This window comes from Alternaria arborescens (assembly GCF_004154835.1).
Source record: "Alternaria arborescens strain FERA 675 chromosome Unknown contig_3, whole genome shotgun sequence".
NCBI lineage: Eukaryota > Fungi > Ascomycota > Dothideomycetes > Pleosporales > Pleosporaceae > Alternaria > Alternaria arborescens.
This window is the reverse complement of record NW_021167858.1, coordinates 1,207,255-1,232,522: the sequence shown is the minus strand read 5'-3', so window position 1 is coordinate 1,232,522 and position 25,268 is coordinate 1,207,255. Positions and strand designations below refer to the sequence as shown.

Sequence of the window (25,268 nt, the reverse complement as noted above, 5' to 3'; positions counted from 1 at the left end):
CTTGGGAGTTCCCGCGAAAAAGCATGTCAGCTTCGTAGCTCTGTACGAAAGAGCTCGTTGCTTTTGAACTATACTATCGTGCAGTAGATAGGCCAGCGAATCCATGATAATTGTCGCCATTATGATACAACTGTTGCCTTTCGTTCCTGTTACGCCGACTAACACTAATGCAGTGGTATGGAAAGTCACACCCTTATTCGCAACATGGATCTCTTCCCCTACAAACTTCCTCTTCACAAATCAGTTGATCACGCCCAGCTCCACCATACTCGAGCTCGGCGCAGGCGTATCAGGCATCGTGGCGCTCTGCCTGGGTTCCCGAATAGCAAGCTATACGGCCACCGATCAAGACTACGTGCTTAAACTGCTTCGGCAGAACATCGCCGAAAACCTCGGTACTGTGATACCAGTGAAGAAAAACAGTGGGAGGGGGAGTAAGAAACATCAGGGTCACTCAAAGAGTGGTGGTGGTGGTGGCGGCGGTATCGACCGCATCACAACATTGGAGCTTGACTGGGAGACAGACGCCACTTTTCACCTCAATCCTGTGGATATGATCGTAGCGTGTGACTGTGTCTACAACGAAGCCCTCGTTGAGCCGCTCAATGCAACGTGTGCTGCACTATGTAGGCTGAAAGAGGGAAGTGGGAGCCCCACGCTATGTCTGATAGCGCAGCAGCTACGTAGTCCAGAAGTCTTTGAAACTTGGTTGAAAAGCTTTCATCGAAGTTTTCATGTCTGGCAGGTGCCTGATAGCATGCTAGGTGAGGGGTTGAAGGAGGGGAGTGGGTTCGTGGTGCACGTTGGCATTGTGAGGTGACCTGGGCGGCCTCGGGTAGAAGTGACGATGAACAGTCTCTTTATAAACATAAACTACCAGAACACTATAACGCCGACATGCCTTTGAAGCATGAAAACTCGCTCTTTGTAAAACCAGACAGCTCAAACGACGCTTATGCAGCCTTGCTAGGCTCGATATCCGAACTCGGTCGTCCCTCAACATCTGTGGCTCCCTTCCTGATCCTCGCCCACTCTTCCTTGTCCGCTGGCTCATCAACTTCATTCGCAGTCAACTCTGGTGTCTCTTCATCCTCAATCTCCTCTGGTAAGACAAGGTTGAGTATAACATTGACTAGAGCAACAACAGCAAAACCAGTCTCCAGAATCAAAACAATAGCGTTGTAGAAGCCCTGCAGTGCGTGGTTTGGTCCGTCGTATGTGAAGACATGATCAAACCAGTCGGGAACCATAGTGGCGCCAAAACCCAGTGTGAATCCCGCAGTGAGAATGAAGCGGTTGCGGCGGGTAAAGGGCATGGTGCTTATAATTCTGATACCAGATACGGCTACAGCGCTGAAGAGGAAGGTCGTCATTCCGCCGAGAACTGCTGATGGGATGGCGACAAGAGCCGCAGCAAATTTAGCAAAAATTCCCATGATGATGAGCCAAAAGCAACACGCATAACCAGCTTTCCGGTTAGCACAACGAGTCAAAGCAATGACACCGTTATTCTGGGCAAATGTACTGCGCAAATACGAAGTCAGTGTATGTCTCATATGCATTTTGTATAGGCACAACTTACCTCATTGGGGTAATAGTGCACAGGGCAGCAATCATGCCATTCAGGCCATCAGCGAGGACACCACCTTGGATTCTGGAGTCGAACATTTCGCCATCGACTTCGAGGCGCGAAACATCGCAGGTAGCGGTAATGTCACCAATGGCTTCCATGGCGCAAACCATGTAAACCGCCAAGAGCGGGAGTACTATGGGCCCGTAGACGGAGAGCTTGAAGGTATTGACCCAGATGAAGGATACAGCAGGCGCCGCGTCAATGGTAGACTTGTCAAAGTAGCCGGTTGCACCAGCGATTATGCATCCGACGAGGAGTCCGATGACGACGGCAGTGGACTTCATGATGGGTGCGCCAAAACGCTCACAGATGATGATGGTGATGAAGACACTGAAACCAAGACCGATAAACTCGGCGCTACCCCAGGGAAGAGGGTGAGGAGCGTTGATGTTGGGGCATAGCGCGAAAAGTCCAGATTCCGGGCGGGACTGGCAGTCACCGGAACCGCCGGCCCAGTTTTGGAGTCCAGTTTCGATGAGATGGACACCGATGAGCAGAACTGTAGGACCGGTAACTAGGGGTGGGAAAACCTTCTTGAGGATACGCGGGTTGGTAAAGGACATGCCAATTTCCAGCAACGCGCATACTGCACAAGTACCGAGAATAGCACCGTATCCATCAGGGCACGGTAGTCTTGTGCCATCAGCAGCAGTTGGGCAATATCCAGTCGCGTACATCTGGCTAAGCGCGCCAGTCGCCACGGGAATAGTCGCAAAAGATGTACCAACAACTGAAATCAGACCTGTACCGATGTAGTACGGGGTCTTCCAGATGTGGAAGCGCGTGATTTGAATCGAGGATAGGATTCCGCAGACTACTAGCGAAGTGGAAACAAGGTAGCGTTGCTGGTCCGAACTGAGATTGGCGGCGTTGGCAAGTATGATCGGTGGGGTTATGACACCTGCTAACATGGCGAGTGCATGCTGAAATCCGAGAAGGAGAGCTAGTAGTACTGGCATACGATCATTAAGGCCGAAAAAGGGCGCTGCTCTTCGCTCCTTCTTCATAAAAGGTAGGTTTGGCCGGAAGAGAAATCCGTAGTCGTAGGTGCCAACTAACCCATCTCTGTAAACGTTGTTAGAGGGTTACAGGCAAATCACAAAAGGAGGTCATACTTGGTCGTGAAGGCCTTCATGGCGCGCCTTGCTTGCTCTCCGAAGCTTCGCTTTGGCGTATGGTCTGGACCAATCATGTCGGCCATGGTTGCTCAGGCTTTGAACGCCAGATGCGCGCGTTCCAACAGAAGCAGATGTGTAAGTTTTAGGCCAACTCTTATATGTCTAGTCGTCGAACTTCCGATAAGGATGCGCTCGATGTTGAAGATCCCGATAAGATTGGCGAGGTGGCTGAAGATATCGAACTACACGATCAGTGGGAGGGTCGGATGGAACGTTTGATCGGCTACGAGCTATCGCGTGCAGAATTGCTCACCACTAGGATGGCTCTTGAAAGACTCGAATCTTTCACTTGGAGTTTGACATGCGGGGAAGTGACGTGAAGATGGTGAAACCTTAGTCCAAGTGGGAACAGTCGATGTGTGTTAGAGTGACGGCTCAAACCGATGGAGCTGGCTCCTCGTCTATATAGAACATGTGGAGAAGGAGTATTATCTCTCGCGCCAGTACTCACGATACACAATTGTTCATCGACAACGTCCTAGCCGTAGATTCAAGGCACTCACGGACCGCCAAAGATTGGAGCTGGCCGAAGATAGTCGTGAGCCGCCGGAAACAATTACTGTTCTCCACGGCAAACTCGTCGCTAAGGCGCGCATTTCGCAGTGGCAGAGGGGGCGACACCCGCGTATGTGCTAAAGCGATCGCCTGTACTGATAGGTAGGGAATACGTGATTGGTTGTGGAGGCCTGGGAGTCCGCTTAGCGGGCGGTCCACTCCGACGATAGAGGGCGGGAGATATTGCGGGAGACGCCTCCCACACTGAAATCAAGTGAATGTGCATCTAGATCTAATGCCGAACGTCGTCAGAACATCCTGTTCGCCGGACCCCGATGGTGCGGTGCTTTGCGCATTCATTCTGGGGGGACTCGTGTTCTTGAAGACTGGCGTAACAGCCGGTGATCGGAGCCTCGCTGACAACCAGGCTGACACTTACCGCAACAGACTCCATGCGGACTGCATCAAAACTACTACCAGCTTCTTCGTTTCGCTCCAACAGCATACAATGTTATGAGTCTCCCACTATTGGAGAGCGCAAGTTCATCTCGAGCAATCGTGCTGATATTCGCACACTTTGACCACTGACCTCTGGCTGGCTGGCTGGATTAAGCTATGGTTAACAGGCGGTACATGCCAAGGTAGCCCCAGACGACAGAAGCGGTACTATGTTGATGTGTTGGTATACTGCAAAGAGAGAGGAGAAGCATTCGTCTCATCGAGGAATAACCAACGGCAGACTTTGTCACAGATTGCGCCTTGGCAGAAGTCGAACAAGGCTACGCATTCAGGGTGCCACAACCAACGTTTGCAAAAAGGGCTCGTCATAGCTCGCGCGTGCATACCAACAGTTTGCCTTCAGCCCTACCCGTTGAAGCGTTGAGACGACCACTGACCTCATGGCATGGACGTAAGACCACACTGGAGGGTGCAGCGGGTGTGACACAGAAGACCCACGGAGCCGAGGCAGATGAGCGTACGTTGATTCGCAGACTGATGCATCGTGTTGAGTCGGCGATGGTGGGCGCGCGTCGAGGTTGATATGAACAAGTCGTCTGTATGGCTTGGAGACAGACAAAGCAGGTGTTGAGAAGCGCCATCCCAATCGAGAAGAGCTTGCGACCGGCCACCCGAGGTTCAAGCCGTGCCGGGGATTTTGCGCCAGCGGAAGAAGACCCTTCAAAGTCTCCAACGTTCTGCAGCATAGACGAATTTCTTCAAGCGCCATCGAGAGTCATGGACGAGCTCCACTATGCATCGGGAGACGAGCATTTTGCCACTGCTTGAATTAAGTCGTCGCAGCCAAGTTCCCCAGACTGGCTGGAGTTTGGCGGGCCGCACCCTACGTAAGGCTGCAGAAGATATCGGTAGTGCGGACGCAGAGCGATATCAACAAACTTCTGAACGAGGGTGGTGTCAGCTTGAATCGGGCTCATCCTTTGAATGCAGGCGTGGCCAAGCGGGGCCTGAAGCGGAGAGGACAGGTAGCGAGCTAGCGATGACGAGACTTGTGGCATCACCACGGCGTGAGGTTCTATGCCCAGTAAGGCAATCCTTCTCGCCGGGATGCGCTGCCGAAGATTTGCACCAGACCGCTCTTTGTGATCATCTTCGCAGGACGAGGGCGAGAAGAAGCAACAGAGAGCTCTCAAGTGGATAGTGCGGCCGAGGGGCAGCGATTGCTAGAATCTGGGGAAGGTGGCGGCTTGGGATTGATGGATATTCTGCACGTCGCACCACGCACCGCCACCCAGGTCTGTTCTCGATGCCGAGATCAGCACGACCTTGACAGTTAGGCCCGAAATTTTCTCGCGCTGTTACAGCCAGCTCCGTCTTTTTGCCTGTGCGGGACCCTGAGACAGCGGTTAGTGTGCGGCGCTAGCCTTGGTATGACAAAAGTTACGGCGATTGCTGGTTCTCGAGCGACAATGCAAGGTCCCAGTCTTTCGCTTACACGCCCGCAGTGTTGGGACTCTGCAACCATTCCGCCGCCTTATTAACAGCGGCTGCCGTCTCTGCTTTCCCTCCCACCCGACATCTTTCGTTGTTCCTTCCCTCCCCCCTTCAACCTCGTCATTCACTTGAACGTGGTGAAGCTTTCCATCGTTGCCGTTGGAGCTTTGAACTCACACCCACCGGAAGCCAACCGGAGCTCAATCTTTTTTTGAGCCGCTAGTTGCTTCCAGTCGAATCTCTTCGACATCCCTCGCTTTCCCTACTACTACCTTTCCACCACACCCTCAGTATGCCTTCCCACCAGCCTACCGCCGGCATGATGGCCGTCGACCCCGACTACGTCAAGCAGCCGTCTTCCATGGCGAGCACCTCGGAGCCGAACCGCAACCCAAAGTACGACCCTAAGAAGCCACACATCACCGACACGCCCATCACCAAGGCCAACTGGTACAAGCACGTCAACTGGCTGAACGTAAGTTTGATCGTAAACACGCACCCCGCAGCATTGGCTAACGTCGAACCCAGGTTACCTTCATCATCGGCATCCCTCTCGCTGGCTGCGTTGCCGCCTTCTGGACTCCTCTCAAATGGCAGACCGCCCTCTGGGCAGTCGTATACTACTTCTGGACTGGTCTCGGCATCACAGCTGGCTACCATCGCCTCTGGGCACACAAGTCCTACAACGCCTCTCTCCCACTCAGCGTCTTCCTTGCCCTTGTTGGCGGCGGTGCTGTTGAGGGTTCCATCCGCTGGTGGAGCCGCGACCACCGTGCCCACCACCGCTACACCGACACCAACAAGGACCCATACAGCGTCCGCAAGGGACTTCTCTACAGCCATCTTGGCTGGATGGTCATGAAGCAGAACCCCAAGCGTATTGGCCGCACCGACATCACCGACTTGAACGAGGACCCCGTTGTTGTCTGGCAGCACAAGCACTACATCAAGGTTGTCATCTTCATGGGTTTGATCTTCCCCTCGGCTGTCGCTGGTCTTCTCTGGAACGACTGGAAGGGTGGCTTCATCTACGCCGGTATCCTCCGCATCTTCTTCGTCCAGCAGGCTACCTTCTGCGTCAACTCGCTTGCCCACTGGCTCGGAGACCAGCCCTTTGACGACCGCAACAGCCCCAGGGACCACGTCATCACCGCCCTTGTTACCCTCGGCGAGGGTTACCACAACTTCCACCACGAGTTCCCCTCTGACTACCGTAACGCTATCGAGTGGCACCAGTACGACCCCACCAAGTGGTCCATCTGGCTGTGGAGCAAGCTCGGTCTCGCCTCCAACCTCAAGCAGTTCCGTGCCAACGAGATCGAGAAGGGTCGCGTCCAGCAGCTCCAGAAAAAGATTGACCAGAAGCGCGCCAAGCTAGACTGGGGTGTACCTCTTGAGCAGCTTCCTGTCATCGAGTGGGACGACTATGTTGAGCAGGCTAAGAACGGCCGTGGTCTGATTGCCGTCGCTGGTGTTGTACACGACGTTACCGACTTCATCAACGAGCACCCCGGAGGCAAGACTCTGATCAAGAGCGGCATTGGCAAGGACGCTACTGCCATGTTCAATGGCGGTGTTTACTTCCACTCCAACGCTGCCCACAACCTACTCTCTACCATGAGGGTGGGTGTCATTCGTGGTGGATGCGAGGTCGAGATCTGGAAGCGCGCCCAAAAGGAGAACAAGGAGGTCAACATCGTCAAGGACGAACAAGGCAACCCAATCATCCGGGCTGGTAACCAGGTTACCAAGGTCGCGCAGCCCATGCTTAGCGCCAGCGCGGCCTAAAGCATTGTCCTTTTCGATTTAGCGATTCCTGGCGTTTGGGATGCCTTTTCGTTTTGTGTAGGCATAATACTGTTTTCATTTCACAGCGTTCGCTAGCGAGCATCGTCTCCACGAGGCTCAGCACGATTAGATGGCGTATGTTTGTAGCCTTTGATGAGCGCATGCTTTAAAAAGTGAGCTTTACGGCCTAGACCGAGAATGATATCCATTCACAATTTACCCTAAGATATCTAAATGCTTGCCCTATTGTGATGTTATGCAGCTGGCCAGAGTGGGTTTTGTTTTTGTTCCTTCCACCTGTTCGTTTAACGCAAGTGACTGCCTTCTCCAATCGGCTGGTCCGTGCCTTACTGTCAACAAGTCTGTTTTCAACTTTCTTATTGCGCAGGGCAGGCATCACTTCAAAATCATCACCGTTATCACACTCTCATTGATGGCGTCCCAACAGACGGGGATTACTCCGCCACCAAAACGCCGCAAGCTTGATGATGATGCCTCGAACCAGGAAGTCGCGGAGCCTACCGTTCACGCAAGTCTCAACAAGCCAATAAGCCCACCACTATCACGTCGTAAAAGTCCTGAGCTACCGTCGTTCACGCCGACTTGGAACTTCGATAGCATACCTGAACAAACATTGGCGTCGCGCCCGGCTGGACTAACCACAAATCAGCCACCAGATAACGAACGTAGTCGCAGAGAGGAAACACGGTTTCTGCCTTCGCCTATACAACTGACCAAAATTGAGAAGCTGTCTGCACACCAGAATGCCGACGCTGTGAGTTTGTCAGATTTATTGGGTGACCCTCTGATCAAAGAATGCTGGAACTTTAACTTTTTGTTTGATCTGGATTTTGTCATGTAAGTGCACGCTCAAGATAATTGCCACATGAGTTTCAATAATGATGTCGTCCAGGCAGCACTTCGATAGCGATGTGAGGGATATGGTCAAAGTAAAGATCATACATGGCTTTTGGAAGCGGGTGCGAAATGTCCCGTATAAACTCTATGTGAGACACACACTGACTTCGTAATACGGATCTTCTAGGATGATAGTAACAGAATTTCCTTGTTCGTGAGTTCCCTCACTCCGTGTCTAATTTATAGATTTTAACGAAGACCTAGGAAACAGCAGAACAATATCCTAATATCGAGCTGCTGAGCGCATACATTCCAGATCCTTTTGGCACCCGTCAGTAACGCTCATGTACGAACCACGTGTGAGACATACACTGACTTCCTACACGCACATTCAGATCACTCAAAGATGCTTATCCTCTTCCGACATGACGATACTGCGCAGATTGTCATTCATACAGCCAATATGATCTACCGTGATTGGGCCAATATGACACAGGCAGTGTGGATGTCGCCATTGTTGCCTGTTTCAGTCAAGGCAGCAACTCCACAGATAGATCCTCTTGAGGTCCACCCTATTGGCAGCGGTGAACGCTTCAAAGTCGATTTACTGCAGTATCTTAGAGCATACGGGAAACGGTTGAATGGTCTGACTAAACAACTCGCAGACTATGACTTTGCAAGTATCAGGGCAGCTTTCATCGGTAGTGCGCCATCACGACAGAAGCCTGCTGCAGCCAGTCCTTCGGTAACCTCATTCGGATGGCTAGGACTACGAGAAGTACTTTCTGGTATCCCCGTTTCGAGATCGAAAGACGACTCGCGCCCTCACATCGTTACCCAAATATCCTCCATAGCGACATTGGGTGCAACACCGACGTGGCTCTCGAACTTCCAATCAGTGCTTGCCCGTTGTTCGACAGCCAAAATTGTTATCTCGGAGAAACCCCCACCTTCTTTCACAAAGGCATCATCTTTCTTCACCAAACGTGGGTCTAGCTCAGAAAAGTTGTTACCTAGATACAGTGTCATCTTCCCGACACCAGAAGAAATTCGCACCTCCCTTGATGGCTATGCGTCTGGTGGATCAATTCACTGGAAACTCCAATCAGCACAGCAACAAAAGCAGCTAGAGTACATGCACCCAACACTATGCCATTGGAAGCATGTATCTTCAGGTGGTCTGCCGAAACGCCAGGCGCATCGTGGCCCCGCGGCACCACATATCAAGACCTACATACGCTTCGGCGACGAAGAGCATAGAACCATCGACTGGGCAATGGTGACGAGCGCCAACCTAAGCAAACAAGCATGGGGCGATGTAGTGAACAAGAAAGAAGAGGTCTGGATACAATCATGGGAAGTTGGTGTTGTTATCTGGCCTGGCCTATATGCTCAGACACAATCAGAAGAAGTCGCCATGATCCCAGTGTTTGGGGCTGACATGCCTGAGCCTGCGGACCTTTCTGCCCTTAATTGCAACGCAGAGATGGCAACAGAAGGAACGAAGTTGTTGGGGCCGGAGACTGTCGTAGGCTTCCGCATGCCGTACGATCTGCCGCTTCGTCCTTACAATGTTGAAGAGAAGCCTTGGTGTGCCACCATGCAATATATGGAACCGGATAGGAATGGGCACGCTTGGGGCGGCTATGGGCGTTGATAACAGCACTATTGCAACCGCCGTGTAGAGTATGTGCAGATTCTTGGGCAATTTCGCTAGCAGCGTACTAGTACAGTGACCATACGAGCACGTTGATTGAAGCATTTGTTGTCCTTGTGATTTCCAAGATTACATATGGCATAACACAGCCGTGGTGATACTAAAGTCTCACGAGTGTCTCTCCGATCACCCGACGCTTATTTGTCGTGCTTGGCCAGTATCTCCTCGGCGGCCTTGACGTACTCGTCCTCGGCCTCCTTCTGCGTAGTTCCGGCGTCAACGACCTCCTTCCACTTGTTGTACTTGGCCTTGCCCTAATCATGCTGTCAGTTTGTGTCGCTGCATGGCTGTTCGAAGTTGCCCGGTGAGTGCGGGTATGGGAAATGGTATGTAGGCGGTATATCACGACGGAGGATACGGAGGAGTAGAGAAGGTATGCGAGAACATACAGCAAGATCAAACATGCCAGGCTTCTTGGCGTCGTTGATGTCTTTGCCCTCTGCTACCTTGGCGTACGCGTACAACTATAATTGCACAAGAGTTAGCATCTGAACTGCGGTCGAGTAGTACACTAGGCTAGAAAAGGAAAGCCGAAACAAAAGAAAAGAAGGACATACCTTTAGCTGTTCGTCATTGCTAGGACCCGGCTTGCCAGCCGCCTTGAGCTTCTCGCCCATGGCGCTGACCTTTTGGTAGGTCTGGGTGTACTTGGCTCCTGGCATTTTGGTCTATATTACAAGCATTAGCTCTCTCCATTTCCCTGTTCCAGGCAGTAGGTTTCGGGCGCTTCTTACTGTAATACGTGTAGTTTGTAAAGGGTGTATAGAGATGTAGGTGGTTGTGGTGGACTAGTTGGAGAGAAGCTTGGGGCCTTGCTGGCTGGTAGCGGGGTCGAGATCAAGTTCGTAGTGGGGCACCTGCCCTATGACGTTTCCCGAAGGATACATCACATGGGACTTGCACACATGGACACTTCATCACAGCTGTCGGTCATAAGATTGTGCATGAATTTGTATTGGAAACCTATGAAATGTACTGTCTTCCTGTAAACGCCGTTGCAGCGCCCCGCTATATGCAGCCCTCAACGTTTATCATGTATCGTTTATCGCTTTCTTCTTGGGTATCACCTCTCCCGCCGTCTCTAATATGCGTGTAGTGAGCGTATGAGCTACCAGGCTAAGAGTTCCTCAACTGCTTATGTGCATGTGAAACTTCTTACGCAAAGTGAATAAGTTAGCAAACGATATTCTAGTGCACGCCGTTGACACCGTTGACACCGTTGACACCATTGACACCATTGACACCATTGACACCGTTTACGCCATTTACGCCGTTGGTGGCTGGGGCCGATTCGAGCTTCTTCCGGTAAAGCTCTCCATCACATGCCCTAAGACGCTCTGCAGCCTGCTCTGGGGTGATGTCACGCTGAGGCTCAGCCATCATCTCGTAGCCAACTTGGAATTTGCGGACGGTGGCACTTCGCAGGAGCGGAGGATAGAAGTGGATGTGGAAATGGCTGGACTCAATCTCATCAGCTGTGCCACTGAGAGGAGCCTGGTGAAGACCCATGCCTTGATTTTGTTAGCCACTGTGTTGCAAGTCCAACTGTAGTTGACTTACTGTAAGGGAACTGAGTCTCAAAGAGGTTGTCATAGCGCCTCGTAATCTCTGCTATACACTCTGCCAGCTGTGCTCGTTCGTCTTTGGTAAAGTCGACCAGCGACCGCTTGTGCTGCTTTGGAACGACCATGATCTCAAACGGCCATACTGCCCAGTAAGGCACACCCGCCCAGAAGCTCTCGTTCTCAAAAACAGTACGGGTCTTCTCTTTCGATTCCAACTCGGCATAATCAACGAGCATGTGAGCGCCTCCTTGCTCTTTGCGGTATTTACTCAGCTGTACAAGTTCCAACGCAGGCTCTTCTGGTAGGGACGTGGTAGTCCAGACCTGTCCGTGCGGGTGGGGATTTGAGCAGCCCATTGCTGTGCCTTTGTTCTCGAAAATCTGCATGTACCGATACTGAGCATTCGGAACTGCAAGAGTTCCCTGTGATAGGGGCGGGAGAGTAGTAGCGGATGCAAGCTTGGCCAGTGGCGACTTGGGATCCAGATGTGCAACGTAGATGTTCGTCCAGGTCTCTATTATAGGAACGATCTGCGCCGGCGACATATCGGCAAGAGTGAGATTATGAGAAGGGGAAAAGCAGATAACATAGCACTTTCCAGTAACGGCCTCGGCGCGGAGTAATCTAGAAGCGAGCGATCCGTCCTTGCTACTGGGGTCATACTCTTGCTGCTCTTCCATGACGGCACTGTAGTCGTTGACAAAGACAAAAGTTTTGTCGAATTTGGGGTTGTGTTCGCCATTTGCCCGCGTGTTTGAGGGGCACAGATAGCACTGTGGACGGTTAGTGTTGGCGTTGGATAAAGACAGAGTCCGGGCGAAGGGATACCTCTGGGTCATATTCTGGGAGGGTCGTCTTGGACGGAGACTCCTGCATGCCTCTGTAGGTTTTCAGTGGGCTGTCGGATGATCAGTGCCATCAAGATGCTTACTGCCATGGTCGCTTTGTGCGGTGCGGAGAAACTAGTATCCAGCTTCCTCGTAGGATGTTGAAGCGCCTGTGGGAGATGTCGTTCAGCACGGGGTCGGTCATGATGTAGAAATTGTTCCTGGTATGGGATCAGGGCGGACGGTGGTGGTTAGTAGTATATATACAGCCTGGGGAATACGGCGAAATGGGCGCAGGGGCAGTATGCATGGCTCGTGAGCTAAATAGATGGGAGTGACGCCAGTCAGTGAAGGCCTGCACGCTAACTCGGTCAAGCTTTCCCTGTCGGCGGGATGCTAGCCGAGTCGAGTAGCGCACCCTCAGAATGGAGGTTCCCGAGGGCTTGCGCGTTGCATTGAGGACAGCAGAGCCTCTCCAACAACCCACGATACCTGCCGATTGGAGAATTAGCCCGCGACCCGTGAACGCAGGGTTTTTTCTCGAGCCCAACATGGCGGCAATGATGCCAAGTGCCGCAACGACCGGCAACCCCTACGACGACGACGCCGTGGAGCGTGATCTGATTGACCCCGACGATGGTGTGTCGCATGCATGCATCTACCAGAGGCCATGGACGACGAGCTAACCACCACCAGCTACCCTCGATGACCTCGATGATCCTCTTCAGGGCACGTCGGACCGCGCGCCGCTGACGGGCAACATGCAGCGCGGCGCTGCGCAGACGCAATCCTACCTGACATCGAGCATTCCAGGCGAAGACCGCCGCGCGCCCACCAACACCATCGACGAGACGGTATGGGACACGCTGTCGCGCGACATCTTCGCCATCTGGGAGAAGATGAAGCAGGTCTTGTACCCCAAGTACCTGCTCGGCGGCATCATGCAGCGCGGCGGAGGCATTGGCGCAGCAGAGCGCGGTGAAGCCGACGGCTTTGGCGGCGGCCTCAGGAACATTGCAGGGCGATGGCCAGATGCAGATGTCATCCTCCAGGGCGGCATGAGCGAGGGCTTGCGCGACTGGGATCTCTGGGGCCCACTCATCTTCTGCCTGCTACTCAGTCTGTTCCTCTCGTGGGGCGCAAAGGGTGACCAGAAAGACCTCGTCTTCTCCGGCGTCTTCGCCATGGTCTGGATAGGCGAGGCAGTCGTGACACTGCAGATCAAGCTACTCGGGGGCAACATGTATATCCTCTCTGCAATCCCACACCCTTCCTATACTAATGCCCTCCAGTGCCTTCTTCCAGTCCATCTCCATCATCGGCTACACCCTCTTCCCGCTCGTAATCGCCTCCATCCTCAGTGCTGTTGGCATACCCATGATCGTGCGCATCCCCGTCTACATTGTCCTCATCGCCTGGTCGTTGGCAGCAGGCGTGAGCATCATGGGCGGGTCGGGCGTGGTGAGGAACCGTGTCGGCATCGCAGTATACCCCTTGTTTGTGTTTTACGTGGCTCTAGGCTGCCTCTGCTTCATCAGCTAGTGCTAAGATGTTATGCATGTAAAAGTATCGGGGCATGGTACAGCACTATCTGGCGTTTCGGACAAGCTGTGGAAATGGCTATTCATATATTCTGCATATTTACTCCAATACAACGAATGCAACATGTTAGATGCATTTCGGGACAGACATGAAAATAAGCTCGACGTACGTTCCCAAGTAGCGGTAGACGCACAAGTTGCTGCTACCCGTGTTCATGTTTAGCCGTGTGTCTTCCCCACTTCGTCATTGGTCTTTGCAGCGACAACACACTCGACCACGACCGACAGAAGCGCCAGCACTTTGCACCCAGTTAGCCATTCACCACACACGGCGCGCCCTTTCTGCACTTCTCTCGTTCCAGTTGCGTTCTCGACTCGACGGTGTAATTAAACAGTGTTGCATTCGGCGCATTGTAGTGGAAATTTGGTACTAGAGCGCATTGACCGACTCCACTAACCACAAGGCCCATCTGCTCTGTTCTCTTCCGTTGAACGATCCAAGCCTGCAGCTCATAGCCACACCCATTCTCCGACCTCGTTTCCCTATCTTACGGGACAAAGCGCCTTCACATCGCATTGTCGGCCAGTCAGCTCGCCACTAGCCTTGCCGACACACCACCGCGCTGTTGTCCCTGTCGCCCACCGCAACTTGGTCTTCACCACGGAGCTTAGTTGCTATTGTCCGTACTCAAGCTCGCACTGCTTCAATTCACACCCCGAAACTACATACGCAGTCCAGCAACCGACCGAGAAACGCTTCTCATAGGCCAGCATCTCCGGCCCTTCTCCCTAGGTACCCTACTCTGCTACCCGCGAAGCGCAACCTTGACATCCCCCGCGTCTGGAACACGACACATCCACCACCATGACAGACGCGCCAGAGAAACCGCAGGCCACAGCCACAGCTGCCACAGCCTCTGAAGACACCACCAAAGCTGCGCCCACTTCTCCAGCGCGGAGCGACAAGAGCAGCGACAGCGAAGGCAAGAATGTGAGGGAAAAGCTCAAGGATACACAGATCGATGCGCAGGCCACATCAGATCCCACCGCGAGTTCCGATCGGCGCATGCACGATGCACCCAACGGTAGCGCCAAAGTAGGCGAACACAGCGCTTCTGGCTCAGATAGTGAGCGCGGTCGATTACGACGAAAGCGCAGCCGCGAGGACTTTGAGGATGAAGCAGAAGTAGACAAGCACCCGGAAAAGAAGGTTGAACGACATGCGCGCAAAAGGTCAAGGGATATTACAGCCGACCTGGAGGCTGCTGCACCTAGAAAGCCTTCTCCCAGTACTATCACAAGCATCCAAGAGAACGATGGAGACGACCAAATGACATCGCCAAACAAGAATGCCTCCACGACGACGACGGCCGACAAAGCTTCAGGAGCCGGGACAAGCCCCAAGAACAAGCGGACACGCGATCAGGTTGAGAAGGATACCGAAGCTAGCGCACAAGCTTCAGAAGGTGCATCTACCAATGGAAAACCTGCAGAAAAGTCGGCGGGCGATGAGCGAGACTCTAAGCGATTGCGAGACAAGGAGGAAGTTCAACCTACCGCTGATGCAACAGAATCTAAAACCAAGGTACGGTGGCTAACGCTACGTGATTGACACATACTGACACTCCACCCAGACATCGCTAACCGGTGGGTTTGCCAATTCTTCCGCCGTATCACCTTTTGCCGCCATGGCATCGAAACCTCAAGAACCAAAGACCTCCGGCAAAGCCGAGTCATTACCTCAAACATCGGACGAAAAGTTTAAAGGATCTGGTTTCAGTGGCTTTGCCGCCTCATCTACGTCGCCATTTGGGGGCGTTGCTGCTTCCAAGCCAAATGCTAGTTCGCCGTTCGGTGGGGCGAGCGCGGGCAAGTTGTCCTCTTTTGCGGGTAGCGCAGCTCCTTCAATACCTTCAAGTGGTGGCTTCGGGGCGCTTGGAAGCTCCAGTACTTCCGGATTTGGTGGCAGCTCTTTTGGAGGATCGCTAGGCGGTGGTTTTGGGGGCTTCAGTGCAGCCAAGCCCATAGGCTCTTTTGCCGCCCCCGGTGGTAGCTTGGAGATCAAGGGTCTCAAGGAGAAAGAGAAGCCTTTTGGTGCAGCCGCAATCGGCGAACCATCTGATGACGAAGACGAAGATGATGACGACCCAGAGAAGGCCACAGACAAAGAAGAGCGACATTCGAGTCAGCCACTCCTTTCACAACAGCGTATGTCAATTTCTGTTCATCTGAATTACAATGCTGACCATTTTGTAGCACATGAGACCGGTGAAGAGGGCGAAGAGACTATTTGGACCGGCCGCGCAAAGCTTTACACTATGGCTGGCGAAGGATCGAATCGAGGGTGGAAAGAGCGTGGCGTAGGAACATTCAAACTCAACATCACAATTGACGAACCCAAGAAGGCTCGTTTCGTCCTACGTGCAGAAGGCACCCATCGACTGCTGCTCAACGCTGCCGTCACAAGTAACATGGTATTCGGCGGCGATGCACAGGGCGAGAAGCCGAAGGACACACGGTTACTCTTCAACTCGCCCAATCCCGAGGGCGAGCTGGAGATGCACTTACTAAAGGTATGAATATTGTCTAGCCTTAATACATGTACGGAACTGACATTTTACAGTTGAGGGCTGAGAACGCGCAGCAGCTATGGGAAGAAGTCAAAAAAGTGCAAGAGGAACTGTAGGATACTTTTATTCAGAAGCATTGGTAGCTTGGGAGTGGAAAAAACCGTGGTCGCTAGATCTGGATATGACACAATTGGTATTGCGCCATGGGGCTGCATTGAGGTCAGTCAAGCGGAAAGCCGAATACGTCTCGATGACTGAATGAGGGATGAGAGCACGACGACACGGCATTTGGGGGCTTCCTAAGCGATATCCACTGCACCGTACATATTGATAGACCGGCGAAGCATTAGTCTTGCCTGCACAGGATCTGTGGATAGAAGTAGAAACTCAAGAAAGAAACATTTATTATTGCTTATCTCTCATATTGACACTGTATCCTGTGGTACATACCAAACAGACCTTGTTTCTCGGGTCTGGATTGTACACACAAATCGTCGTACTGGGTGCCTGAATCGATCATCTGCACATATGATTGCTTCTTCTAAGATTCCTTATATGCAAGAGCGACGCGTCATCTACAGTCTGCTCGAATAGTCCAGACTACCAGAGTCATGCTCCGCGGACACATCGTCGCAACCCTTACTGCATACGAGGTTCATGCCCGCTTATCAGCGCTCTCCATGAGAAGTATCCGATTGATGAGGCTTCTGCGAAGGGCACAAAGGATGACCCGTTGTCTAAATCGAGATGCGGCGCAGGGCTTGCCCTAAAACACCGGATTGGACAACGCCATGTACGACGTTGCGCGATGGAGCGCTCGCTGCCTGTTGCTGTTGCTGCGCCGCGTTCCTTCATTAACTGGCGTTTGCATATATAGGACTGAGCTCACTGAACCCTAACTTAATGGATCTGCCGAATCAACCCTGCCGACATATTCACACAGAAAAATAGCACTGACAAGGAAAGACAAGAAGAGCGAACACACTTACTTGTACCTAGTTTGCGATCCATTAACTCCAGTATCCTTTCAGATCGACTTTGATTGACTACTCAGTTCGAAACAAGAAGAAGTGATAAAACCTAAATGCTCGCATTTCTCCTTCCCTCGTACTTGACTTGCCGTCACACTCATACACCTACACTTGCACCCATCTTAATGGCAAATCAAACACCCCCACCACAACGCCGATGGAAACAGCTGTATGAATCTCTTCTCCTCAACATTGCAGAGTGGCAGCGAGAATCATCATATCCTTCTTCCTCACCTCTTACAGAGACTAGTCACCATCCGGTAAGAATGTCCAAGACAGACACCTTGAATGTACGGCGCTAATCCAAGGAATTTAGGAGCCTGTTACAGCTAACGGCATGGAAAACATTAAAACAGGTTACGCGCATGGGCGTTTGTTGGAAGAAGGACGAGGGAATGCCGAGTCGAAGGCATTGCTAGCGACAGGGAGTCAAGCTAAGATCTATGAAAAGGATGTAGACGAGGGGGGAGAGGATGAGACTGTTGAGCAAGTAGGGAACGATGATGGCGATATACAAGACCACCCGAACCTACGGATGCAGTGGAAATGGACTCTAGTGTCGAAACGAGACACCGAATAGCGGACCGAAAAGTAGGAACCCAGACTTGCAGGTATCAGATGTTCCTTTACTCGCGTAGTGTTCAGCGAACAGAATTGACCTAGCTTCTTTCCCAATGATTTACGTCTTATGAATCGTAATAATCCAACCTCTGCCCAAGCACTTCGCATTGTGCTCCTTCTCTAAATTCCTCCGTTTTACCTCTTCCTCGTACATCCAACACCTTCAGCATTGGCTTCTCCGCATTGACCGGTTCCCAGATACCCGTAGTCTTTACCATCTTGCTTGTGTTCGTAAAACCTCGTGCCATCAAGAATGCTTCGTCAGGCGTCGGATTACCCGTTCGTGCAAAAGCCGTCCAGGTGTCTACAATGAACTGGCTGAATGGGATGTCATCGTCGTCCCGCAGCGGCCGCCCTTGAGGGATAGTGTTGCCGAAGACGGAAAGCAGCTCACCGGAATGGCATTTGTAAACTACGTTGCGATTGAGTCAGCAATGTTTTTTACGTCAAAAGATACTCCTAGAGCTGAATAACCCACAGGGCGCATTAGAATCACCAAACGGATACACTTCTGTGACTGGCGCTTCACAGGCTGGAGGATTCGGACTCCAGTCTTCAATCTGATATGCCCTATCAAACTCGTAGCTATACACACTCTTGAACACCCCGTTCTTTGCAGCAGTATACGCTGTGCTTTGGGCTAGACACCTGAACATCACATCCGTGGCTACCCGGGACGTAAGATTGAAGATGCGTAGAGTGCTATTCGCACCTTCAGGGAACGGGAACAAGTTCGAAGAAAGGATAGCCGAGGCAGGAAAGCCTTGCGAGGATAGTACAGCAGATACATTAGACCAAGTAGGATACGAGGTGAAAGGTGATCCATCGTCACGCATAATTCCAGACATTATGGGTATATTGAATCTTGGTGCTGTTGGACCGAGAGGAAGGGTTGCGTTCGTCAAAAATATGCCGTCGACCACGGGGTATCTAAAAGTCTATTAGATTGGGGCTCCGTCTGTTTCTCAGCTCAAGGAAAAGTACAATCATGTTTGATTGACGATTTCCAGTTGATAGGTGTTCGAAGTGAAAGGTAGTGCAGAGTCATGAAAGGGGTACGATGTATTCTGAGAGAATGCGAGCGATAGGCGAGAATTCTCGGTAGAGCCTAGAGGTGTTTGATGGAGTTGGTGTGGGAAACAAAAAATCCATATCTAAGCCTAGAGTTACTCCATAAGACTGAGAGGGAGAGGAATATCAAATGACCATCCAATAAACACGAGATGTGATCTGAAATCTCTCATTCTTGAATATGAGTGGATAACTGACCTTGCAACAGTTCCGGACGGCTGTGAAACGTTTCTAATGCCTACCAAGGCAAGAGGATCTGCTTTCCGTAGGCAGGCGACTGTGTCTTCACCCTTCAATGGCGTACACCCTACTTCAGCGATGGCTGCCGCGGTTCGGTTTGTAGCTTCTTCTATGGTCAGGTACCTGGAGAAAGTGGAGGCGTATTCTACGCCTTGTGGCGTGCTCATCATAATCGCTCCGCAGACCTTGTTTCGCGCTTGTGGTGATGCAAGCAGAGCTCTAACCGATGCCGCTCCTGCACTCTGCCCGAAAACAGTAATTCTGTCCTTATCACCTCCAAAGTCCTCAACGTGCGCGCGAAGCCAATCAAGCGCAACGCTCTGATCATGAAGCCCATAGTTTCCTGTTAACGAAGTGTTGCTAAGTGCTAGAAAACCCAAAGTAGACAATCGATAGTTTATGGTCACCAGAACAACGTCTCCCCGAGAGGCCATGGCGTTACCGTCGAATGTAGTATCGCTAGCTGCTCCTCCTGTAAAGCCTCCGCCATGTATCCATACCATAACAGCTTTCCCCTTACGCGTTGCATTATCAACATTGGGGATATGCGGCGTCCATATATTGAGCGTGAGACAATCTTCGGCGCAACTCGGGGTCCCTTGAACCTCACATCCAGACTGTATACACTGCGGGCTGTAATCGAGTGCGGTGATGTTGGATCCAGGTGGGGGAGGATAATACGTTGAGTGGGCGAAACGAGCTGGGATCGAGGCGTATTTGATGCCGAGGAAACGGAAAGACGAAGAGGATCGTTCGCGAAGACCTATGACTCTTGCATTGTTAGTCGCTACTGCTACCTGACGATCCCGATCGTTTCCTGCATTGAAACAAAGTACTGGTAAGTAGGTTTCGCAAGGATAATACGCCAGTTCAGCACGCGCAGTAACTGCTGTGCAGTTCGTTGTCGAATTGCTGCTGACCCAGTAGACACCAGCCTTATAGGCGGCGTTCGCATAGTCTAAGTACCGGAGGAAAGTCAAGTCCTCGAGATGGCGTTGGGGGTCCCACAGTTTTGTGCCTAAAGCAGCGCACTTTGAGGTCGCAACGGAATAGTTGAACGATGTGCTCAGCAAAATGCTTGCTGCATGCCGAGTTGTGAGGTTGCCATACAGGTCATTGTGTGTGATGATTGACAAATCGGATCCAATTGATTGTGGGGTGGGAACGACTGTTGCGGTAGAGAAGAGAAGAGTCAGTGAGATGGTGAGAAGACCAACAAGTATAGCCATCGGGGAAAGTGAGGAAGGGACAAGTCGTCCCTGACGACCCCGCAGGACATGTTGACGACAGGCGATATATCCAGGAGGATTCTATTGCTTGGATAGTGCGCGGGTGGTATATTACCTATGGCACATGATATCACGCCTATTCGTGGGATATATGGCGGCTGGACAGACTACGGTAGAATAGACGAAGCGGCGGGAAACGTTAATCGAGGATCGTCGTAGGTATAGAACAGCCTGGTGCTGTGTGGAAGAGTTCTACATGTTGTTGGAGTCTAAAGCTGCCGTGGTCTTGTAATGGGTAGGCTAATGTTTGTTGACATTCGGCCGCTTGTTTGGCTTGTACCAAACATGCGACGCAGGTACAGGAGCAAGAGCAGGTGCGGAGCCGGAGGACACAGGGCGGCAGGAGGGTGGGATTCCAAAAGCGCAAGCAAGATACGGGCTCGGTGTCGAGGGATATACATAGAGCTCGCGATGAGGCCACGGTGCTGGTGGGTACCCACCCGGCTGCATGTTGGATGACGTTTGGGTGGCGAAGTTCAATCCAATGTTTCATCAGCGTTCTGGGCGGGGCAGCAGCTTATCGTTGTTTATTCGCCCCAGCGCGCCTGCCCCGACGAGTCGCTCGCGCCTTCGGTCGCCACAACGCGCGACGAGAAACGACGGGTTTCTGCGAACGCAACGCGCAGGTGGAAGAGACAGAGAGAGAGAGAGAGAGGGAGGGAAGGCGCTTCGAGCAACGGCTTTGGGCCCCCATTTCATCGCAGCTTTGGGACGGCGCTCGGCCCCCCGAACTTGATCTGCGCGCGACTGCATTCTGAATGACGCTATCCCCATCGGGCCTGGCTCGGCTGCATTCTCATTATCCTTCTGATGCCGTCGATGCTGAAGCTCATACCACTCCCTGTTCAGACGCGATGAACGCCAGCTCAAGGCTTCGCTCGCATGTCCCCAGCCACCGCATGTCCGTCTGGGCTGCGCCTTGGAAGGCGCCAGCATGGCGACACGCGCCCGAATTTGATCTCGCACTTGCTGTAACCCCTCGTTGACTAATTACATCTAGCGTTCACTCCTGTCCATGTCCTTGGTGGTGCACGGACCCTGCGAGCTAAGCCCTTCTCGCTCGCGAGAGTTGGGGCCATTCATTCTCAGGACATTCGCACGCTCCATTCTCCACTGCCATTCTGACTCCCATACCGCCTGACGCCGCCCTTGCCGTACCGTCGCCATCTGTAACACTGACCTCGCTGTCGCCTCGACTGTCGACGCCGACGCCTTTGATTGCGCGCGCCGCTTCCTTTGTCACAGCAGCCTTCAGCCATCTCCTCCCTCCGAAGCCGCCTCGAGCCTCGACCCTCACCACCCTGCCTCACCGACCGGCGCATTACATGCAATCGAACACACACGGTTCCAGTACCATCTCTTCATGATAGGCTTCCCGTCACGCTCCCAGAGTGACGTTTCGAGCCCCCCGTCGCCATCCTGCCCCCGGTCCGCACTCGCTGCAACCGGCCACGCAACCCTCTTCCCCTTAGCCACGACCTCTCTTAGCTAGACGAATCGTCACAACGTCCGGCTGTCCGTTGACGGCGGTCACTTGATCCGTCTCGAGTCGCCGTCGCTCGCCCTGCTCTTCCTGGTCGCGCGTTGGGCGTCATGCGATCCCAAGAATACAGAGCTTGAGCACCCACTACATGACACCACATACAAGCGAGCCTCACTGCCAGATTATGACAGACGTCTCGTCGATTCAGGCGTATGCTGATCATCAGCCGGCTCCTCTCGCCCTGTACGCTGGCCCACCACCACCCACCTTCGCGACCGCCTCGCCTCCACTAGAAGCCACCATCGAGGAAGAAGAGTCATCCACGATAAAGTGCATCTGTGGATACTCCGATGACGATGGCAACACGGTATTGTGCGAGAAGTGCGACACGTGGCAGCACATTGTTTGTTACTACGAATCTGCCCAACACGTTCCCGATGTACACGAGTGCGCAGACTGTCTTCCGCGAGCCATCGACTCAAAAAGCGCTTCTGAGAAGCAACGCCTCCGAAGAGAAGTACATAGCATCGGTGAGCGCAAAGGCAGACCGAAAGCATCAACCAAGAACCCTAAGAAGCGAACCAAGGATACCCACGGCCCCGTACAATCTAATGGCTGGCCAATGCAAACTAACGGGGACCTTCAATACACCCCTGATCGGAAGAGTGGTAGCCCACGAGACCAGCCACCGCCCAACAAGCGTCCCAAGACGAGCCATCGTCCTTCTGGATCTGTGGGCGTTGTTAGCCAAGCGCCAGCTCTCGTGCCAACATCACGAAAACGAGGCGGCTCGGTTATGCTCAATGGCCACAGTCCTGTCAAATCACCCACGAACCCAGAGGCTCCTATCGAGGACTACTCGTCCGAGTTCATGCACCTCTATCGACAACCCGAACCACCCTCAGCTGATTCCAACTCATACACCCGCATCGATGTCGCAAACGACATAGCTATGTGGCTCCAAGACCCGGAAGCCCTTGCCGAAGCAAGTGGAGGAAAGAAACCACAAGACATTTTCTCACGCATTGATATTACTATCCAGGAACTCGAAACGTCAACTGCGCCAGAGATCGTGAAACAGACAGATGTCGACTCGGGTATACTAGCGCATGGCCTGCACCCACAATGGCACTTCATTACCGCCGAGACCCCAGTACCAGACGGTGGCTACGTTGGAGAGCTCAAAGGTCTCATCGGACGAAAGGCAGACTACTATTCCGATGCATCCAACAGATGGGACTTGCTCCGACACCCCGAACCCTTCGTCTTCTTTCCTCCTCACCTACCAATATACATTGACACCCGTCGGGAAGGCAACATTCTCCGATACTCACGAAGAAGTTGCAACCCGAACATGTCTATGAAGATTTTGATTGACTCCAGCAACGACTACCACTTCTGCTTCTTAGCGACGCGCGAGATCAGCCCGGGTGAGGAACTCACAGTTGGCTGGGACATTGATTCCGAAGTACAAAAGCAGCTTGCCAGAGTCGTCACCAACGGCGCCAAAGAAGGATTCAAGAGAATACAGCCTTGGGTTTCTTGCGTCTTAGCTAACTTCGGAGGCTGCGCTTGCGACACATCCAACGGCAACGAGTGCCTTCTAGAGCGCGCTCGTCGCAACACGACTACAGAGCAACCCACGCTGAAGACCAAAGGCAAAAAGGTCAAAAAGTCTCAGGTTTCTCCTATGAGTACGGGTCACGCAACCAACAGTCGTGCTGGTAGCGAAACTGCCAACCGTGATACAATCGACGAAGACCAAATGGACGCTCGCTCTACGTCTGGCTCGCACAAGTCGAGCAGCCGCGACATTACACCAGCAACCCACTTCTCGTCCTTGGAAGGCGATAAACTCTCTGAGCGCGAAAAGAGGAAGATCCAGCACCAAGAACTTTTGTTCCAGAAGCTTGATCACGATGAGCACAAGGGCAAGAGGAAACGAACCAGTGCTGGATCGAATCTGAATACTCCGAGCATCTCTTCCTCGGTAAGACGCTTGTCCTCTTGCCCGATTCCTATTGCTAATGCAGATACTCAGAGACGACTCGGACACCCTGAACCTTCGCCCTCGGCTCGCCATCGCGAACATAGTCACGGTGTAGCACGCAAAACATCGGGCAGCTCCACAAAGACCAACGGCCGTCCTGCGCCCCGTCCAAAGCCCGTCTACGTCGACTCGTCGACGCAGACAGTTGAAGATAACGATGTAAAGTCACAAGCATGCATCAGGCCACGTCAAATGAAGCCCCCGCTATCCTTCAAACGTAAGCTTCTGCAGCAGGCGCAAGAGGACAAACTACAACGCGAGCGAATGCGATCCACGTCGGTCAAGATGGAGGCCAAATCGCCAGCTTTGAAGGATGTGTCGTCAAATAAGCCGTCGCCGCTACCACCATCTCCACCCCTTGAGGAGCCTTCTGCGATGGATATCTCTACAGAGCCTGCACCTGATACAAGACACAAAGAGCTCACACCTGCAAAGGAGCCTACGCCGCAGCCTCCAGTGGACGTAGAGATGACTGACTCTGAGGATACAACCGTCAAAATCTTCGAACCGAAACAAGAAGAGCCAGCTGAGGTATCTGCTCCGGAACCTCCCAAGGAAGCTCCAAAGGAGGCTCCTCAACCGTCAATACAACCCCTCGACCCTCCGTGGTCAGCTTCGACGCCAGCTGAACCATCTCCGAAATCTACGACCGGCCTGACACCAAAGCCTGTGGATCTTCATGTTGAGATGCCTGCGAAGCTCGATTTGGTCAACGCCAGCAACAACCGCGCTGTCACCCCTGGATCGACTTCTTCTATTCTCAACGAAAGCACAGTCGCGCAATCACCGGGCGCCTCCATTATTGCATCGCCCTTCTCGCCTGCTGTAAACAACGCTGTCAAGCCTGCGCCAGCGCGCAAGAAGCTTAGTCTAAGTGACTACACCAACCGCAACCGAAAAACCAAGCTGGCGCAAACACAGTCGACTGGCTCGAACGCTACGCCGCCCCTAAATTCGCAATCGACAAGCTCGCCAACGTTATCGACGGCTAGCCTGACCAATACGAATTCACCTCCTCCCAAGGCTGTCGAAGCGATCCTCCCACCCGTTGCAGAGGAAGCGAAGCCGTCTGAAGTATCCGTCGCGCCTACTATGGCGACTACTTCTACTTCGACATCAGCGACATGATTCACGATACCCTGCTCCTGTTCAGAATCAGTTCGCGGGCCGCAGGGCGACCCGCGGTTCTTTCTTTCTATCTTTGGAGTGTAACAACATGTAATGATTACAAGTCGAACGATCCTTTGTTTTCTCACTTTTCTATTTCCTTCTGTTCTTATCCTTTTCTTCCAACGACTTGAAGTGTTCGGTCGGCTTACTTCATATCGATTTGATGGAGATTCCAAAAAAGCGGGATA

At 52.6% G+C, this 25,268-nt stretch overlaps 11 protein-coding genes across 11 annotated transcripts; 7 read left to right on the top strand and 4 right to left on the bottom strand.

Annotated features, from left to right (window-relative positions):
* Nucleotides 1-121: 121 nt before the first annotated feature.
* On the top strand, nt 122-820 carry AA0111_g1911 (hypothetical protein; the record flags this gene model as incomplete). Its single annotated transcript, XM_028647624.1, has 1 exon — nt 122-820. One exon carries the CDS (start codon nt 122-124, stop codon nt 818-820), a length of 699 nt encoding a protein of 232 aa, XP_028510418.1.
* A 133-nt stretch (nt 821-953) lies between these two features.
* AA0111_g1910 (Purine permease) lies at nt 954-2,834 on the bottom strand (the record flags this gene model as incomplete). The annotated part of the gene is made up of 3 exons (XM_028647623.1): nt 954-1,524; nt 1,583-2,698; nt 2,749-2,834. The coding sequence occupies 3 exons, from the start codon at nt 2,832-2,834 to the stop codon at nt 954-956; spliced, it is 1,773 nt and encodes a 590-aa protein (XP_028510419.1).
* A 2,717-nt stretch (nt 2,835-5,551) lies between these two features.
* On the top strand, nt 5,552-7,047 carry AA0111_g1909 (Acyl-CoA desaturase; the record flags this gene model as incomplete). The annotated part of the gene is made up of 2 exons (XM_028647621.1): nt 5,552-5,734; nt 5,788-7,047. The coding sequence occupies 2 exons, from the start codon at nt 5,552-5,554 to the stop codon at nt 7,045-7,047; spliced, it is 1,443 nt and encodes a 480-aa protein (XP_028510634.1).
* A 1,264-nt stretch (nt 7,048-8,311) lies between these two features.
* AA0111_g1908 (hypothetical protein) lies at nt 8,312-9,562 on the top strand (the record flags this gene model as incomplete). Its single annotated transcript, XM_028647620.1, has 1 exon — nt 8,312-9,562. One exon carries the CDS (start codon nt 8,312-8,314, stop codon nt 9,560-9,562), a length of 1,251 nt encoding a protein of 416 aa, XP_028510633.1.
* A 197-nt stretch (nt 9,563-9,759) lies between these two features.
* AA0111_g1907 (hypothetical protein) lies at nt 9,760-10,284 on the bottom strand (the record flags this gene model as incomplete). The annotated part of the gene is made up of 3 exons (XM_028647619.1): nt 9,760-9,876; nt 10,012-10,086; nt 10,180-10,284. The coding sequence occupies 3 exons, from the start codon at nt 10,282-10,284 to the stop codon at nt 9,760-9,762; spliced, it is 297 nt and encodes a 98-aa protein (XP_028510644.1).
* A 526-nt stretch (nt 10,285-10,810) lies between these two features.
* Nucleotides 10,811-12,219, bottom strand: AA0111_g1906 (Galactose-1-phosphate uridylyltransferase; the record flags this gene model as incomplete). The annotated part of the gene is made up of 4 exons (XM_028647618.1): nt 10,811-11,133; nt 11,183-11,960; nt 12,016-12,067; nt 12,119-12,219. 4 exons carry the CDS (start codon nt 12,217-12,219, stop codon nt 10,811-10,813), a joined length of 1,254 nt encoding a protein of 417 aa, XP_028510643.1.
* Nucleotides 12,220-12,565: 346 nt separating this feature from the next.
* Nucleotides 12,566-13,556, top strand: AA0111_g1905 (hypothetical protein; the record flags this gene model as incomplete). Its single annotated transcript, XM_028647617.1, has 3 exons — nt 12,566-12,653; nt 12,711-13,257; nt 13,307-13,556. 3 exons carry the CDS (start codon nt 12,566-12,568, stop codon nt 13,554-13,556), a joined length of 885 nt encoding a protein of 294 aa, XP_028510642.1.
* Nucleotides 13,557-14,420: 864 nt separating this feature from the next.
* AA0111_g1904 (hypothetical protein) lies at nt 14,421-16,241 on the top strand (the record flags this gene model as incomplete). Its single annotated transcript, XM_028647616.1, has 4 exons — nt 14,421-15,140; nt 15,190-15,763; nt 15,812-16,128; nt 16,179-16,241. 4 exons carry the CDS (start codon nt 14,421-14,423, stop codon nt 16,239-16,241), a joined length of 1,674 nt encoding a protein of 557 aa, XP_028510641.1.
* A 1,040-nt stretch (nt 16,242-17,281) lies between these two features.
* On the top strand, nt 17,282-17,736 carry AA0111_g1903 (hypothetical protein; the record flags this gene model as incomplete). Its single annotated transcript, XM_028647615.1, has 2 exons — nt 17,282-17,416; nt 17,473-17,736. The coding sequence occupies 2 exons, from the start codon at nt 17,282-17,284 to the stop codon at nt 17,734-17,736; spliced, it is 399 nt and encodes a 132-aa protein (XP_028510640.1).
* A 106-nt stretch (nt 17,737-17,842) lies between these two features.
* On the bottom strand, nt 17,843-20,317 carry AA0111_g1902 (hypothetical protein; the record flags this gene model as incomplete). Its single annotated transcript, XM_028647614.1, has 3 exons — nt 17,843-18,189; nt 18,256-18,707; nt 19,047-20,317. The coding sequence occupies 3 exons, from the start codon at nt 20,315-20,317 to the stop codon at nt 17,843-17,845; spliced, it is 2,070 nt and encodes a 689-aa protein (XP_028510639.1).
* Nucleotides 20,318-22,044: 1,727 nt separating this feature from the next.
* Nucleotides 22,045-25,038, top strand: AA0111_g1901 (hypothetical protein; the record flags this gene model as incomplete). The annotated part of the gene is made up of 2 exons (XM_028647613.1): nt 22,045-23,850; nt 23,902-25,038. The coding sequence occupies 2 exons, from the start codon at nt 22,045-22,047 to the stop codon at nt 25,036-25,038; spliced, it is 2,943 nt and encodes a 980-aa protein (XP_028510638.1).
* Nucleotides 25,039-25,268: the final 230 nt, after the last annotated feature.